Source organism: Perna viridis, chromosome 13 (genome assembly GCF_037379345.1).
Source record: "Perna viridis isolate PV_CMFRI_1.1 ecotype Kerala chromosome 13, ASM3737934v1, whole genome shotgun sequence".
NCBI lineage: Eukaryota > Metazoa > Mollusca > Bivalvia > Mytilida > Mytilidae > Perna > Perna viridis.
In genome coordinates, this window is record NC_142457.1 from 26,382,313 (window position 1) to 26,402,332 (window position 20,020).

Here is a 20,020-nt window from a genome sequence, read left to right on the forward strand (position 1 = left end):
CAAAAAGTTGTGAAATCTTTTAAGTAGCTGCCTTTGTAAGAATCATGCAAAATCTGAAAAATGTGATACACCCCAAAAAAGGCTACATATTTTTATTTTTGTAATTAGGTTGTTTTATGGATCTGTATTATGAAATGTGTAATTATTCATTCAAATCTGCCTGTTCTTAGGAGATAATCCACATTGAAAATCCAGTAGATTCTATTGTATTTGAGTGCCATTTACAGAGTTATCTCCCTTAATTTCAAAATCTACAGTGCATTCTATAAAATTTTTATCTCCTAAGAGCACTGCTTATATGAAAAACCACATGTTATTTTCTGTTTACTATGACATTTCAAACAAAATATCAAAAATAAAAATATGTAGGCTTTTTACCCATGAATCACATTTTGCATGATACTTAGCTGGAGTACTACTCAAGATCTTTCATGCTAGAACAGTATGAGTAGATGACATGCTCGTTTTTGAGATATAAGCAAAATTTTGATGGGAAGGGGATTTCTCTTGATTTTCCATAGACTAAGTAAATACGTGTATATACATCAAAACAATGAAGAAATGATAAAAAGAATAGAAACTTCTGAACTAACATTTCAAGGTGAATTTAATGAATTTATGAACAGAAAAGTGGGGAAAAGGGTCATATATATAAATGCTTTGAAACTGATAAAATCAGAGGAGTACAAAAATCTGACAACAAGGCTGAACATGAGTAAGGATCTTATAATATTCCTACCAATTCACATATCCTTCTACAAACAGCACATAAAGCATAGCTGAAAAATGTTTCTAATAAATTTCGTACATCTGATTCAGACGTTACCATAGTCAAACTCTTCATACTTTAAATAACATACTTAACTAAAACTGTACACAAAATAAACTCTAAGAATTTACAGTTTAAAACAATACATCACTACACAGTCTTCTATAAACAGCATTTGTGCAAATTAATGATTTTAATGGAAACCTCCATGTCATCACCTAGGTCATATACCATTTCTCCTTTAAAGAACTCACTTTCACCAGAAATTCCAGTTACATATAATCACATTCATACTATTCACAAACTGCCACAAAAAAAAAACAAACAAACAAACAAACAAACAAACAAACAAAAAAACAAAAAAAACTACATATGAACTATGGCAAAAAAAAATTAATATTCTTGTTTCCTGCTCTCAGCAAGAAAAAAAATGGTTAATTACTCTATTTTTTAAAAACATTTTTCACTCATTTAATGGAGAAACAATTTAGACTTTATCTGTACTTGAGCCAAAATGGCCATAAAATGTTAAGGGTAGGCAAAAAAACGTCGGTAGGGTAGCAAGAAACAACAAACATATCATTTGTATTGGCCTTAAAACCAACACTCTGATACATCAATAATGTATATTACATAGGTCAAATCAATTTAACCTTTTCAGAACTAATACTTCTGAGAAATTCATAGTACTCCAACTAAGAAGAAATTATAACTATAAACTGAAAGCTGATATCCCAATTCTAAGATAATATCAATACAATTAGATGCAATGGACTTGCTTTTCAAAATAAAAAAAAAAGCATGCTTGAAATACTTACTTACTTATTGAAGAAACCTACAATTTTACTCCAATAAACCACCAAAATAATTTTTTAAAAAGATATTCATAGTGTGTGTATCAATACACAAATTATTACGGTATAAATTGAAAGCCCATAATCCTAACAGAATTCTCAAAAAACATCAATAGCCTTCACAAATTAATAATTACCTTAAGGAGGTAGACCTTAGGTAAGGGACACAACTCTTACAAATCATTGGAACGTTTGTATTCACCATTTTACATCAATCTCATGTAAGCATCAAAGTAACTTAGACTGATTTCATTCAGTTTCAAAGAATTGTTTGAAAGGCTTTGGTGAAATTGATTATGATACAAATATATTACTGATTTCAAAGAGTTATGTCCCTTATCCTAGGTCTACCTCCTTAAATGAAACTTATAACCATGCACAAAATTCTTGTGAACTTACTTATCTAAGAAACTTCAATGATTCTACTTTCGTAAACAAATACCAAATGAAATGAATAAACTCACAGTGCGTCTATATGCACAAATTATTATAGTAAAATCCGAAAACTCATAATCCTTAAAGGACCTTCAGATACATTTTACATCAATAATGCCATTATAAATTAAGTATCAGTCCCTGTAAGAATCAGGCAGTAGGTGAAACATGGTATGAAAAAACATCATTTTGATAGTGTAATTTGACTATTTGCACCATCAGAATCAAGGAAAACAGACAAGATTTTCCATATCATGCTGGACCATTGAGTTACAATTTCACTGAAATGCACTGAAAACAACATTTCAAGGGCAGATAATGCTGTCAAATACCTCATTTTTCTAACATTCTATTGAAAAATTTCTGAACAAAGCCAGAGATGCAGAGATCATATAATGGTATTTTAAAAAGAGAAAGTACCCTTGCGTGATATTACACTGACAGATCAGTGGGCTTTTGACATGCATGTTTCTGATTTATGCCTGATTCTTACAAACACTTACACTTTTTTGCCCTAATTATGGTATATCATGAAGAAAATGCATCTATTTTGGTGCTGACCATATTGTTAATAAATATATTTAAACATTTTGTACCAGAAAATATTTTATAGAAACTAATAATTTTACTTCCATAAACTTATCCCCACTGAAATAACTTTTAAAACAAACTCATAGTATCCCAATATTACACAAATTACTACTATTAAGAACTCAAGTACAGAAAGTCCTTAATCTCTCCAGCTCTCCAGAATTCCAAGATAATATCAATATTTTACCAAAGAAAAAAAAACATTTCCAAAAAACCCAGCTGTGCATAAAATTGAACTTACCTTCAAAAGAAACTTAAAATTTTACTTCTTTAAACCAATCACAACAAAAGAATAACTTTATGAAATGAACTCATAGTGTCCCTTCGATACACAATTGGAAATTTTGAAACCCATAATCTTTATAGAACTTTCACATAAAATCAATAATATTGCAAATTATAAAAACCCAAAAATTTATTTCTGAAGACCTGACCATGCATAGAATACACTCGTGAACTTACTTGTTAATAGAAACTAATAATTTTACTTCCATAAACTTATCCCCAGTGAAACAACTTTTAAAATGAACTCATAGTATCCCAATATTACACAAATTACAACTATTAAGAACACAAGTACAGAAAGTCCTTAATCTCGCCAGCTCTCCAGAATTCTAAGATAATATCAATATTTTAACAAATAAAAAACAAAACATTTCCAAAAAACCCAGCCGTGCATAAAATTAAACTTACATGTTTAAGAAACTTAAAATTTTACTTCTTTAAACAAATCAATACTGAACAATAACTCATAGTGTCCATGCCATAGACAAATAGGAAGAATTGAAACCCATAATCATTATAGGACTTTCAAATAATATCTATACTACCATTGCAAATAAAAAAAAAAAAAACAAAAAAACAAAAACAATATACTCATTTCTAAAGACCTGACCATGCATAAAACACACTTGCGAACTTACTTTCCATATAGAAACATATAATTTCATTTTCATAAAATCAATCACAACAAAACAAAAACTTAATGAAATGAACTCATAGTGTCCTTTCAATACACAATTGGAAATATTGAAACCCATAATCTTTATAGAACTTTCAAATAAAATCAATAATATTGCAAATTATAAAAATCCAAAAATTTATTTCTGAAGACCTGACCATGCATAAAATACACTCGTGAACTTACTTGTTTATAGAAACTAATAATCTTACTACCATAAAAAAAAATCATCACTGAAATAATTTTAAAACAAACTCATAGCATCCCTACCATACACAAATTACCACTATACAATTCACAAGGATAAGAAGCCCTTAATCTCTCCAGAGTTCCATGATAATATCAATATCAAGCATTACATTTCCAAATAATCTAGCCATGCATAAAGTTATACTTACCTTTTTTAAGAAACTTAAAAATTTACTTCTATAAACAAAGCACTACTAAACAATAACTTTTTAAGATGAACTCATAGCTTCCCTAACATTCACAAATTACTACAACAAACTATACAAGGATAGAAAGCCCTTGATCTCTACAGAATTCCCCGATACTATCAAAATCATCACAGAAAGTCAAATCTAAGTTGATTAAGTCCATTCTTCAAGTTTCAAATATTTCCTTACATCAAGTGTATCTCTTTCAAGTTATTCCAGTCAATAAAATTAATTTCCGATAGAAATACAATGAGACCTGGTAATCCATTACAGCATGCAATGTACTGGTAGGTAATATCATTTCATTGTGTAGATCTGTCAACATGGACAAATGATGAGTAGGATTGGACTTTGTCTAGTCTGGGACATCTGAGAGCAAGTGCAAATCTAGTCATACAGGGATGTATAAGTTGTGGACTGACACCATGATCACAATATACCACCCACAAGTAGGGTTGTATCAAACACCCAAAAAAAACGGGGGATGGGGGGGGGGGGTTTGGTGGTGGTGGTGGTGGTGGGGGGGGGGTATTACAATGCATCACCATGATAGTTATTTTGCATTGCCCACAACCCACCATACTCAAGCTACATAACAAATATCAAATCAACCCCATGAATATTTTTCAAACTTCAGCATACAAAATTAATGAGACAGATGTACAGACTGCAGTAAAACAAAATTTCCCACGAAGTTTACTGACAATAATGAAAATGATATAGAAGTCTGATGAAACTTCAATGCATAATTGAGGAAGTAAAATGAAAGTCACGACAGACTATTTTTGAAGTTCAGTTCTTTCGTCATTAAGGAAGCAAGCTCGTCCGGTATTCCTTATTTCATGAATTATCAGCATCATCTCATTTATGAATATTCAAAATCCACGGCGGGAAACCACATTTATCATAAATAAATTATTAAGAGCTAGTGCATCAAAGTCTCTACGATATATGGCGGCTTCCTCATATCAAAGTATGTTAAGCTAATACCATTGTTTACCAATGGCAGACCCTTTGTTCAAAACCCTCATTTTGTTGTCCAAATGTAAATCTCATGCAAAATTGAGCCAAAACATCCCGTGACCCCCCCCCCCCCCCACACACACACACACACTTTTTCAAAATTTCTGGAGCCACCCCTGGTTTCATTTCAATTATTGTAGGCCAGGGTATCAATTCACAGAAATCAAATCTTTAACTGAAAACATTTACTGAATAAAAAGTAAAACTTAACTAAGAGACTTACAGACAGTTAACTATCAATTCTACATGCTTAGGCAAAATCCTATCAATTCTACATGCTTAGACAAAATCCTATCAATTTCCATCTTAAGCCCATAACAAATTTTAAAAATTATCGGTATATTGAGCGATGATGCAACAATTACATACTTACAGCTAATAATCAATTACCAAAAAAAAAAAAAAAACAGAACATAGATAGTAATGTACCCTTGGGAAATTAAATCAATAGAAGCCAAAGAAAACCAGAACTCCATTTCATTTACTGAACACAGCCTGAGTTGATAGGTTGTATAATATATCTAATAATTGAATAATCCACAAAACTTTCTTTTTCTTTAGAACTTCCTAATTAGCAATTTAAACATGAACAGGAAAAATTGAATTAAAATGTCGCCAAACACATTCAGTTGTACTGCTTTGAAACCTACCAAAAACCTTTCTTCTAAATACGACTGGATATTTTGTTTATTTTAGGAAGTATAAAATAAATCCCTGTAGTGATTACTGGTGAATAAAGTAAAAACATCTTTTTCTCAACACCTCCCAGGTATTATATGTAGTGAAACAAGTAAAACAAGGGCAATTAAAGCAAAGGTTAAACTTTGACCTCAGGACCTTGACCTTGTAATGATAACTTTGAAAAGCAAAGAAAAAGTTCCAGATTTCCTAAGGACTAAGGATGTACTAAAACAAAGGTTGAAAATTGACCATATGACCTTGACCTTGTGATGACTGAAAAGCAAAAAAAAAAGTTCAGATTTCCTATGAACTAAGCATGTACAAAGTTGGTGTCTAATCTATTTAAGGACCCTAATATACCAATCTTTTGTAACATTTTTGTTAAGGAGATATAAAAAATGTTAGATATTTGTGAACTCCATTGAAAGAGAAATATTGGTCAATAGTCCACTTCTCATAAAAATCCAAATATGCAACCGTACAGTTCAGATTAATATTAAATTTTGGAGTCAACAAACAACAAATGATTGACCAAATGGCACAAATACAAAACATAGGCTTGTCATCTACAACTTTCACTATACAATTTTCTAGCATTTTTCAAAATTTCAGATTTCCATGGGAAAACTCTTAAGATTAACTTTCCCACAGTTGAAGTTTGCTTTCCAAACTAAGCAAATCTTTAAAAAAATTCAAGCTTCTACTCGTCAAAGGGAAAATTAAGCATGATAAATAACTTTCCCCAACCAAAATTGTAGTTGCCCTAGGTGACGGGAAAGTGGAATCCTAAACACTGATTATGGATAAGGGATAAAAGCAGAATCCACCAAAGTTATATTGTACCAGACATGTGTACATACATTTTGTATATACATGTACAAGAGAAAAGTCTGCTAAAACTTTGCACCATAGACGTGTGAAAAAGGTAGAATCCACTGAAGTAGTACCGTACAAGGTAATACTTCATCTCTCTTTAATTATTACTTCATGAAAGCCCATTTATCAATTTGGATTGGCTGGGCTCAGTCTCCTTTATCTCTGATTAAGTCAACAGAATCCAGACATTTCCCACATCAAAAAACCTCATACTATTACAAACTCTTCCCACGCAACAACAGTTGCATAACTCATGAAACAATTCTTGATCTGTCAATATCAAACTGTTTGTATTCAATAAATGAGGCAAAAATCATAATGTAGTCTTAAAGCAAATTGTCATAGACTTTTGATCTAGTAACTACAGAATAGTAGGCCCACAGCCAGGAGAATATGGGGTTAATGGACAACACTCCCCCCCCCACCACCTTTAGAGAAGAGGGCTTTGAAAATTGTTAAAATTTGTTGTTAAAAGTTGGTTAAGTACTACTAAAGGAAAAAAAGTAATACCTTTGTTTCCTGCTAAAGCAAAAAAATAGAGTAGATATGCAGGCCTTTCATTAAGAGGTGGTAACAGGTACTTTTACCCTTCTAAACTACTGAAGGGTACCTCCAGAATTTTAAAATTTTATACATTTTTATTAAACAAAATGATGAAATGTACCGTCTACAAAACCAAAGGTACCTGAATTGCAAAAAAAATAAAGAAAACCCTGGATATGTAAGGAAATTACTCTATTTTTCAAACACATTTAACATTGAGTAAATGAGAAAATGAACTAGACTTTAACAGTGCTTGAGCCAAAATGTCCATAAAATGTTAAGGGCAGGCACAAAAAATAAAAAAAAAAAACTAGGGTAGGAAGGGTAGCAGAAAACAGATATATTATCATTTTTTTTTAATCCTATTTATAAAAATGTTCAAATAACCCACCTTTGAATCCCCAGAAAAATTTCTGGCTACTAGTCAGCGTTAGATTTAAGTCAGTGGGTTATTATTCAAATGACCATATTACACTTCAATGTGACAAATGAAGTTGAATGTCAAAATACAACTAAAACATTTAGCTATGTATTTACAAGAAGTCAAAGGTCAAGGACAATTAACTATGATTCAATGATCATCAATCAATTAGATCTACAATTATACAAAGAGTCAATCCAATCATCAGTTAATTCCTCCATGGGGCAATGAATTGGGGGCTTCTAGCCAGGGAGGTTTGGTGGGGTGAATGGACCCCTTAGAACCCAAAAGTGTTAAAAAACAGTTAGAAAAATTAACTTAAAAGAATCCTCTAATGAACTATCGTGTTGGGGTTTATAGCCAGGGTTTTGGGAGGGGTTATGGTTAGAAACCCTCATGGAACCCTAAAAGTGTTAGAAACTGTTTCAAAAATTAACCTCAAAGAATCCCCTTAAAACCCCAAAATGTTAAAACCAGCTTAAAAAAAAAATAAAAAGAACCCCCTGGTAACTCAAAAAGTGTAAAAAAGAACTGAAAAATTAACTTAAGGAGGTAGACCTGGGGTAAGGGACATAACTCATGAAATCAGTGATATGTTTGTATCGCATTCAATTTCACTAAAGTCTTTCAAGCTTTCATTTGAAACAGAATGAAATCAGTCCAAGTTACTCTGATGCTTCCATGAGATTGTTGTAAAATGGTGAATACAAATGTTCCAATGATTTTTAAGAGCTGTGTCCCTTACCCTAGGTCTACCTCCTTAAAATTGGAAAGACAACATTTATGTCAGAGAAATCTCGTCTAAATTATAGCCCTTAAAAAAATTTTTGGCTTTCATCCTGAGCTGTTAGAATTTTAGACATAAACCAATTCCATCAAAAGAAATCACAGCATTGATTTGATCGGCTATTACAAATGATCTAATATATCCTACCCATTCATCTTTTTATGATGAATCACAGTGGACATAAAATGTAAACAATTTATCTGAAACAGTGTCTTGTCGAAACAGCATCTTGTCGGTTTGTTTTGACAGAAAACTAATTAACTGTCTACTACATTAACCAGCAATTGATAAAAGAAATCAAAGATGTCAATAATTGTAGAAATAATATGTGCTAACAGAGAACAAGTAAGAAAAGATAACAAGAAAACACAACATATGACATTGCTTGCTTTTGGATTTTGAACTAGCTTACAGTAAAAGCAGGTACACAGCCAAATGTGCCACATATGATAATCATATGGTAGTCATATGACAATCATATGATATTGAACATATGATAGTCATATGATTATCATGTGATTCTCATATGGTAATTTTGGCTTAAAAACATATGACAATCATATGTTTATGAAAAACATAATTATATGATAATCATGCGATAATCATATGTATACCGAAACATATGGTGCTTGATTTATATGATAATCATATGATGCACACCATATGATTCTCATGTGTGGCACATTTGCTTGTGTACTCTATTGAGAGAGATGCAGCTTCTTGTCTTTTGTCCTATTTGTTAAAGTGTTTGTATTCTGTATTGATCTCAAGAGTTAAATCCAAATTAGACATATTTTTATACTGTGAAAGTACTTTTATATTCGTGGGTACAAAGTTTCGTGGTTTAGGGAAAACTTACCAGTTCATTGAATCTTGAATTTGTAGATTTGACAACTCTATCATACAAACAAAATGAAAATTTATTTTTCGCTGGGAACCAAATTTCTTGGTTTACCGAACTCACACAAACCACGAAAATTGGTACCCCAGGAACAATAATACTTTCACAGTAGTTTGTCTTATTGTCGTATTTTTCCACTACTGTCCCAGGTTAGCGGACATTTGAGTCCTCACAAACATGTTAAACCCTGCCACATACTTCATGTGCCTGTTCCAAGCCAGGAACCTGTAGTCCAGTGATTGTCATTAAATTTTATGTTCATTGTTATTCATTTTACATTTTTTCTATGGACAAGATCAATTTTAATCTTTTATTAATAGTTTCACTTCATTTATCTTGGGCAGTTAAAATTTTTAGCTTGCTTAATGGTAAGGGTTTTGTCCGTCATTTAAGAGCATGTGACCTGTAGAAGTCTCGTTGCCTGACTTTTGGTGGATGACTTGGGCAATCCTACCACATCTGTTTGATATGATGAACTTAGAAGGGACTTTAGAATTTTATTTGAGAATAATACATTGTGGGAGGCTAGAGTCCAGAAAAATTTAAGAGAAAAGTGGAGGCTATTTATTAATCCTCTCATTCTAAGCCAGTGATTCCAAAAGCATGTGAGTTTTTAACCACCAAGTAGTGATTAAATTTCTTGGAGAATTAGCTTGCTATTTGACATTTCTGAGCTTCATACAGATTCCATAGGAGACAACTGATTTTCCTTCGCATGTTGAAAATCTTAAAGTCACATTGTTGAGTGGAGAAATAATTTAAACCAGCCATTATTGAAGGAGAATCTACATATAATATAATTTAAACTGAAAAAAAAAACAGTAGTCTAGAGTAAAGACAAACTTTTTTCTGACTTTAAAACTTAAATGAAAGAGATGTGGCTACATGTATATGTAAATTGAAAGAAAGTTTTGGTCGATACATGGAGAAATGACATTTATCAATGGTTATTGTGTTCCATTCCAGTTTCCTATCTCCATATTATTCAACACTGATTTAAGGAGGTAGACCTTGGGTAAGGGACACAACTCTTACAAATCGTTATAATGTTTGTACTCAGCATTTTACATCAATCTCATGTAGGCATCAAATTACCTTGGACTGATTTTTTTCTGATTAAAAAAAAAGCTTGATAGGCTTTGGTGAAAAGGAATATGATGCAAACATAACACTGATTTCAGGAGTTACTTCCCTTACTGTAGGTCTACCTCCTTAAAGGAAAACAAATCCTGACTTGAAATTAAAAAAAACAATAAGATAAAATTACACAAAATATTTCTACCTATTAATAATGAATTCTGGGTAAAAGGAAATGAAATGAATACAATACATGAAGTAGAAAAACAGAATATTTTTCTCTAGATACGCCTTTAAGGAAAGTCTGCTTAATTTCATAACATTGTATATATGAAATGACAGCATGTAACTTCAAAAGAAAAAGGAAATGAAGTAAAAAATCCTATTAACCAAGTAAATATCTTGGAAGGAAATACAATCTCAGTATTTCTAGATTTTTTATGACCACCACACTTCATATGATAAAAAAAACAAGAAGCGGGTGCTCAACTGACACATATTACAGCCCATCATTCTCCAGGTTCATACCAAATTTCAAAGCAGTCTGATGAACATTTCCAAAATTCAGCTGAAAAAAAACCCATATTAAGTAGTATTCTTTGTAAGGATCATGCAAACTATATAATGTGTGATACACCCCAAAAAAGGCTACACATTTTTATTTTTGTTATTAAATTGCTTTATAGGTGTATATGATGAAATGTATAATTATTCATTCCAATCTGTCTGCTCTTAGGAGATAATCCACATTGAATATCGAACAGTTTCTATTGTATTTAAGAGTCATTTACAGAGTTATCTCCCTTAATTTTGAACTCGACAGTACATTTTATGTAATTTATATCTTCAAGAACAAGGGTTATATGAAAAGCTACATGTCAATTTCTGTTTACTATAATATTTTCAACAAAATATAAAAAATAGAAATATGTAGACATTGCAACCGTGAATCACATTTTGCATGATTCTTATCTTGAGTGCTACTCAAATTCTAACATTTGTTTAATACAAAGGCATTATAATGGAAATGGCCGTGCTATGTACTAGATGAAATGAAACCAAAAACCTTTATATTCCATAAGTGACATTTGTAAAGAGTGGATATCCCTGTTTTGGTAAACAAAGCTGTCAAAACATTGACGAAATTTAATAGTATCGTTTCTATCCAAGTATCTATTCTTAACAATTATAGGATCCAATAGCCATACGGAAAGGCAATGAAGTAGAAAAACTATTTATTCCAATAAATGTCGAGAAAACATTCTAGATCCTACAAACAACTGATCAATAGAAAAGACGTAAACAGCTGCAGGAAAAACTTTAAGTTGAAACCACACAATTAGGGCATAAAATACAGACGTTAACCCATTAAAGCTGAGTTCTATTCTATTCTTAAAGGCTTCAATATTGGTAATAATAACAACTAGGCAAAAACAAATTCAAAGACTTCTCACAAAGGCTAGATCAAAATTTGAATTTGATATTAAGGGAACAAATGAAGAATAAGTTTTGAGGCAAGTGTTATATTATGCTGCATTAATAAATAATTGACTGATTGAATGATAATAGTTTTACAGCTATTGAAAGATAATTTCAGATATTTAAGAGTGTATACTTCTTCAATCAAGCAGGTTTCCTGCTTTATAGAAAATAATAGACACTTTTATGCTAGCCCAACAGTCATTTAATTACATCACTCAACTCTGTTATATTATTTACTCTGAACCCCAAGACCATCAATCCATCATAACTCATTTTTAGCATAAAAACTGTGAGCAACCATCAATTTTAAAGTCTTTGTAGGACTTGATCTTGAACCAGTGCTTTAGACTATGAGGAATGAAAGAAACATGCACTGCTATGTTGTTAGGTTGCTGATGTCTCGACCAATGGAAAACTTCCTATGTTATTATGAAGCTGATTTCTCGACCAATGGGAGACTTCCTAAGTTATTATGTTGTTGATGTCTTTACCAATGGGAGACTTCCTATGTTATTATGTTGCTGATTTCTTGACCAATGGAAGACTTCCTATGTTATGATTTGCTGATGTCTTGACCAATGGGAGACTTCCTAAGTTACTATGTTGCTGATTTCTTGACAAATTTGAGACTTCCTATACAAGCTGTGTGTCAGCATTAAAAGCTTAAACAATCATTTTTCAACTGTATACAAAATTTCCAGAAATTGTCACTACTAACAGAAAGATTTTGTGCCATTTATGTTACAGAGCATATATATATACATATATATAGGACGTCCCTGACTCTCCATCCCAATCATTTGCATGAACCATTAGTCAATTTCACAGAAAGTTGTAAAATGTAACATTTGTCTTAGAATATGACATCAATGCTTTTTCCTGACCCAGTCGGTATACTTTCGCTTTTTACTCTTCGACCTTAAAGACGCTGCTCAAGTCACCTGATCACAATTCTATTTTCCAATTGGCCAAATACTGATAAATTAGTGGTGTAAAAAAAACCGTATAGAAAATTGAAATAGCGTGCCACGTGTTATATCCTGAATGAAATGTAGAAAATTGTACGTAAAAAGAACAAACTGTACAGTGTCGGCCATATTGTTCTGTAATTGAGTCTTTACTTACAATTATTATTACACTATGAAATTTTATTCAGAACCCTAGTCCCCTTATACATGTAAAATGACATTTAACATACAGGTACTCTTAACATAATCATAGATATCATATATTTTCAAATTTTCAGAAAGTGATTAAAAATATACAGTTGACTTTTTTAACCAGCAATGAATTCATTTCTTTCAGCGTTTCATTCAATTTTATATTTTTGAGTTTTTATACATTCAACATATTTCTGGGAGAAACCAATTCTTCATCTGCCAAAATTTTATTCAAATCATTTATTATACTCTCAAATAAAATGTAGATTTACACAGGCTAGTAGCTTTAAAAAATTCAAATTTTCCTAACTCCAATGAGATAAAGGAAAAACCAACCTCTTTTTGCCTAGAGTATATTTTCATAATTTATCCACTCTCTTTAATAAAATTTTAAATTTAACATGCTCACTAAGGCTTGCAGGTTAAAAAATCCAAATTATACTAATACAGTGGACAATTGTTTAAAATCATTCTTACCTGAAAGAGAATCTATAAGTATATCCACACTGCCAGACTTTATGGTAGACTTGTACTTAAATTTGCACATAAACCATTACACAGACATGTACAATGTAATAAAAGGAAAAATATTATCTTAGCTTAAGGCTTGGCAGATAAAGTATCACGGTGCTGGCTATAGTTTCATCTAATCATGCATATTATCTGAAATATTCTAGAACCATAAAAACTCAAAGACATGCCAAAAAAAAGATATTATTGAAAATTATGCAAATTAAACATTTCCAATTTGCATACAAAAGAATATCATTAACATTCTGCCTTTGAAGATGTTTTTGCTAAAAACAGATAATTTTGCACTATTTTTGTATTCAATATAATAGTGCTGCTTCAAAACCAGTTTGTCTGTTTATTAGCAACTTAATTTCTAGTTATGGAAATCAAAGTGATTGAAGGTGTTTCTGTTTAAAATCCAAAGTATGAGATCCAGTCTCAGGGGATTCAATTTCTGACAAAGGTCCTTTGAAACCTCATTAAATTCTCCTCGGGTAGACTTTGATTTTTAGGCCTAATTTTGCCTTTACCAAAACCAACTCCTTTGGATTTTCCTAGAATAAATCAAGACTTAAAAATGTCCTAGAGAAAAAATATGAAATGGGCTTATAAAGGCCATTTTCTGAAAATATTCAGAACTACAAATTTATCAGTTGCAAAGGCTTCTTTTGGAAAACAATCTTTGGTCCAGTCACTGAAAGTTATTTGAGTAAAATTACCATGGACACAGCATTTGACACAACACTAACAAATACAAAACATTAAGGAGGTAGACCTAGAGTAAGGGACATAACCCTTGAAATCAGTGATATGTTTGCATCATATTAAATTTCACCAAAGCCTATCAAGCTTTCATTTGAAACAGAATGAAATCAGTCCAAGTTATTTTGATGTTTACATGAGATTGATGTCAAATGCTGAATACACACATTCCAATGATTTGTAAGAGTTGGGTCCCTTACACTAGGTCTACCTCCTTAAAATACTAAAAGCTGAGTTCAAAAGTTATTTCCCTTATCCTAGGTCTTACTTCATTAAATTTACGTTAGAATCATCATACTTCCTTCAGATATTTTTAGTTTCAATTAGCAGGGAATGACCATACTTCCTTCAAAAATATTTAGTTTCAATTAGCAAGGAATGATTTTAGGTTCTATTACCTGGGACAAGTGAAACTGGACAAGTAAAAGTTATATTATACTTGCCTGGAAAACAAGCAAATTGTTTTCATTTTTTCAACATGCATTTACTAAAGGACAATCTAGATTTCAGTTTGGGCAAGTACATTTTTTATTAAATTGCCCAATAGGTCAAGGTGATGTTAAATATTAATGGCATACCCTGATTATTGGTAGCATTTGTTTTTGTTGTGACTTTCTAGCACTAACAGAGAAAACAGTAATGAAAAAAACAAAACAAAACAAAACAAACAAATAAAATAAAACAAAAAAATGACAACAAGAATGCAGTACATGTACTCACTTGAGGAGTGTTAGGTGCAGTCTGTTAGTAAATGAGTAAGAGTTAGTACTTAGACATTCTGATAGATTTCTGCAGTTCTTCAATTTCAAACTATTTTATTGGCCAATATTAGACCTGAAGATTAATTTGAGTGGTCTCAAATCAATACTACTCAGTCTCTCCTGTTACATGCAAAAAAAAAGTTGTATGCGCACAAGGCTGTACAACCTATTCAGAATTTGTCAGGCCCTACTCAAAAATTCTAGTTGAATACGTTAAATTTTTGATCTTTACTTTTCTTTTGCTCCACTTTTTTGCACACAAATACTTGGAATAGTTTTTGCACCTTATTTCTGGTGATATCTAACTAAACTTTTTACCACCACCTAATGGATGGAACAAATTTTTCCACACATTACTACATTTACAGCAAGTTATTTAAGAAAAGTTTCTTCAGTTTGCATCTGAGGATATATTCTTATATACATGCAGCAGAAATAGCTGAGTAGGTCTGATTAGACATAGTTAGTATGAGTCCAACAGTTAGTAAATAGCCGTAATACAGATAGCATTGATTTTTGAATTCCTCATTGTAAAAAAAAAAAATTCAAGTGGAAGACATGGTTTTTCTCAGACAGAGTCATGCACAGAGTCATCACTGGTTATGATAAATCTTTGCATTCTAACACCCATGAAAACATTCATGTAACAGCATATAAATTGTAAGATAAAGCACCATTTACGTTTATAATTTCTTAGTGTCATTACTGTACTCTGAAGCAGTATAGAAATTAATGGCAAACTTACATTGTACAATAGGTTGCTTTCTGTGGTAAATATTATATTACTATAAAATTCTACGATAAACATAATTTTTTGGTGTATTACTATATGAAATGAAATGACAAATAAATTTGAGAAAATAATGGTCTATCATGAATCTATAATTTTTATCTAAAACCCTCTCTTAAATAGTTTCTCCTTTCAATAGACAAGTGTGAAAATTACTCAAATCCATTCTAAGCTTTTACTGTAACCAACACTTCATGCCAGGTTAACTCAAAATTCCATCCATAGGTACTTTGTTCTATCAATGACTGTTTACATTCAAATATGAAAATAAAAAAAAAACAGCCACTGATAGAAAGAAGTACTAATGATCACCCCTCCTACAATAAAGGCTGTTACATAATGAAAATGGAAGGACTGACATTTTACCTTTCACAACTTTGTTGTATTGGGTATTCTTATAGAAATTTTTGTAAGAAATATGTGTACCAAACAAATGACCCTATCTTTCGTAACATCAAAAAAAAATTTAAAAGTTGTCACAAGCTCATAATTTATCAGGGAGTAAATGTGTGACTGAGCTGAGGTATAAGTTAACAAATCATGTAGAAATTACATACAAAATTTCAAATCATTTTAAAAAACGAAAGAATCATTCATTAAGTTTTAGTGGATGAAAAAACAATATGGGACATACAAGCACATGTATGGAAAGCCTAGAACATTCAAATGGCCCTTTCATTTAAGGATGGGGTGCAATAATACTTACTCCAGGCCTAGGTAAAGAGAGGTACACAGCCTTATCAGTTCTTCCCTGGCAAACATCATTCACTTCTTTCACAAGAACAGAGAGATCATTGATCTGACTTTCCCAAGCTTCAGCAAAATTCTCCAGGTTCTCTCTAGCTATTTTACTACCAGAATACATTGCTAGGGTCTTAGCAGCCAACAGGACCTGAAATATGAAAGATATGCCAAGGTTTCAGCATAAGTGTAACATTTTAAGAAAAGTAGAATGATCAATTCTCTACATATTGCTTATCTGTGCCATTTATGATAAAAAATAAAATATTTTTTTTCATGATAAATTAATTTTTGTCTACATTTTTGTATCATTTTCACTAACAATAACATTGGTAAGGTCAGAAATATATAAAAAAAATTTCATAAAATGTTTTGATTTTTTTCAGAATTTTCGGACTCAAATTCTTACAGAATTACAAGTTAAAAGAGAAGAAAATTCCATTACAATTTAAACAAAAAATGACAGTTATCTACCCCTGATATTCATTAGTTTGCAATATTATTTAAGTTGACATTTAAAGTGAAGTTCTGTATAAAGACTAATAAAAGTAATAAGGCAATTCAGCGATGACATTACAACAGAATTTTGCACTGGGACCATGACATTTACCAGATTATTTCTATTGTTTATTTTTGTTAAATCTCCAAGAAAATATCAGTTACCTCCCTTTTAAAATAAAACAAATGATCTTACCATTTCTCCAATGTTTCTTAGAACATATTCATTGTGTTCTGCTGTAATCACTAGAGGTTCTGTTGTAGCAATATGACGGAAAAGTTTACACACCTGCAATAAAAGTTTAAACTGCTAAACTTTCAATTTCTATCTTCCACAATAAATTTCTTGTCCATAAGAAAGTATATTGGTAAAAGAACAACATTTCAAAAAAAAAATCTTAAAATGTCAAAACATTATTTTCATTTTCATAAAATAACATATTCCAAACATAAAATCTTTTACAAAGAAAACTGGCTGTTTAAATTCACTCCCTATGTTTCCTTCACTTGATTTATGTCCCTTAAGCTTCCTATCAATATTTTATAGTTTTCATGGTTAAATAAAACCATGAAATTCCCATCCAAGAAAGTTAACAAGAAATCAGTGAGTGATAGCTTACTAGTGATACCACGACTTTCAAGCACAATACTGAATATCATATACCATTCTGTGTAAGAATCAGGCAAGTCATATATTCATTTTGTCTCTTCTTTTTTTTTTGGCTAACAGGAAATAGATGTCATATGCTGTACATACTCGAGTATAAGTCGATCTGCCTATAAATCAGACCCCCCTATTCAGCCCAAAATTCCTGGAACCTAGCCTGGACCCGCTAATAAGTTGGACTGATTTCTGACGGCTGCATCACTAACACATTCCTTAATTACAATGAGAATACCTATTTGTTTTGATAAATGTTGAAATAAATAATTCCAAGCCAGAATTGTTTTTATTGTAGAAGTAATCAAATTCTTCACAAGCCATGTGGATTGTTTTGATACGGCCATTTTCTCATTCATTCTAATTTTAGTGCAACCAATAACCCAAATTAAAACCATAAATATAGTGAACAAATAAGAATAAAAAAAAAAGTTTATGATACTCTAACTCATTTGAAGATATTTCTGTAAGTTAAAAGGTTTTATCTTAAAGAAATTCATAAAAATAATTGTCATTACCAACTAAAATATTCATTACTTTTGTCACACATAATGGAATGTTATTTGGTCATGTTTCTAATACATCTTTGGGTTCTTGGTTATGAGTGTACACAGGTAAAAATCAATACACAAAATAGATGGGTGGGAAATACAAATAAAATCAGTATTATGGCAAAATAATCTTTTACTGCATCATATTTCAACTGTAAAAGATAAAGACAGTCTTCCGAAAATTGATGTTTAAAATTTAAAATTGGGGTAAACAGCGCCAGTCTGGCTGTTCAACGTTGGTTTTACACTCATGTCAATTATCAAGCTTTTGACATTTTCAAGCTGAAAATTTTAGTTCATAGTCAAGATCTCATCTGTAAGTGGGAACCCTTCCCAGCAGTTACAAATTTAGTCCCAAAAATCAGCCTTATAAGCGAGTATATACAGTAAGTATGAAAAGACGTCCTGCAATACAACATCCCCATAGAAAGCTTTTTATAATATATCAGCAACCTTTGATTAATAGTAGACAAGAAAAATATGACGAAAATGTGTATATTACCCCTGTAGAAGGAAAATTTTGGGCAAACAGGAAGTTAAAGTCGCATAAGTATAAAAATGCATGCCACGATTCAGTATACCCACAAAATATTAACAGGAGCTAAGAATTTCGTTATGAAAAAAAAAAAAAAGTTACAGAATGAAAGACACAGGTAAAACAGTATCTTCTTTAATTTCTTTAATTAGTTTACATTTTATTTATATTTTATTTGTATATAGTTCCTTTCTACATTTTAAACGTGGCAATTGTTCACTCACTATTCAACCCCCCCTCAAAAAAAAAAATGAAACTCACAATAAAAGTGCCTTTAAATCACCCTCTTTCCAAAGAATCACCAGCAGTTTTTAAATTTTACCTTTTACTGATGGCAATTTGGGCCCCTGCAACCCTAATACCACCCCCAAACCTTGGTCGGAATGATATAAACCTCTTCTAACTGTTCTCTGTGCTCCTCAAACTTGACCCAGAGCTCATCAACCTTTCGGACATCACCATTGCTACCAGCAGTCTTTAGACACTTCAGAAGACTGTCATCCTCATTGGCTTTGAATAGCTCTGATGCCTGGTCCATTGCTGTTTCTTGTAGCTGAATACAAAGAGATAAGGAAGTGAATGAAATGCAATCATTTATGCAATTTTGTTACTTTAGAATGTGCTTTTTTTGGGTTTTTTTTTGTTTTTGTTTTGTGATATTGAGAAAAAAATCTAACTTTGAATAACCAAGTGAAGAGCTGTGTTTATGTGCTTGTCATTTTGTAACTTTTGTTTCTACTTTTTCATATTGAATCATTTTTTTAGGTTTGTATATCTTTCTAAACATTTTCTGAGTGGTTGACAAAAGCTGGTACTCATTTTAGTACTTCTCTGTCTAAGAATCGGGCAAAATGTGAATAAGGTGTGGCAAATGAAGGAAAAAACTGCAGAGATTTTATTGCTTTGTCCAAGTATTTATATCTAATATCTTCCAGAAACAACCATCAAAGTGTTCATACAGAGGCAAAATTATTTCACATGGTTTTCACCTGAACTGAGCAAATAAATTTTGTGTCAGAGTTCATGTGAAATTCATGTGAATTGATCCTTCATGTGAATTGATCCTTCACGTGAAATTCACTTGAGTTGTCCACATGCAATTCATGTTGAGTGAATTTCACGTGAAAATCATGTCAATTTCATGTGAAGTTTGTGTGAATTTCATGTGAAGCTCAATTAACATGAATTTCATGTGAAAAATATCTGCCTC

General features: G+C 31.5%; 1 protein-coding gene across 2 annotated transcripts in view; it reads right to left on the bottom strand.

The window, feature by feature from the left end:
* Window positions 1–20,020, bottom strand: part of LOC148600127 (alpha-catulin-like) — a 59,226-nt gene that overhangs the window by 22,903 nt on the left and 16,303 nt on the right. Inside the window, exons 9-12 of one of the 2 annotated variants that reach the window (XM_088559166.1) lie at window positions 19,205–19,363; window positions 17,260–17,352; window positions 16,531–16,716; window positions 14,994–15,014 (exon numbers count right to left, since the gene is read on the bottom strand). In XM_088559166.1, the coding sequence (XP_088415292.1) occupies window positions 14,994–15,014; window positions 16,531–16,716; window positions 17,260–17,352; window positions 19,205–19,363 (459 nt within the window). The remainder of the gene's footprint in view (window positions 1–14,993; window positions 15,015–16,530; window positions 16,717–17,259; window positions 17,353–19,204; window positions 19,364–20,020) is intronic. The other variant, XM_088559167.1, reaches the window with a different exon arrangement.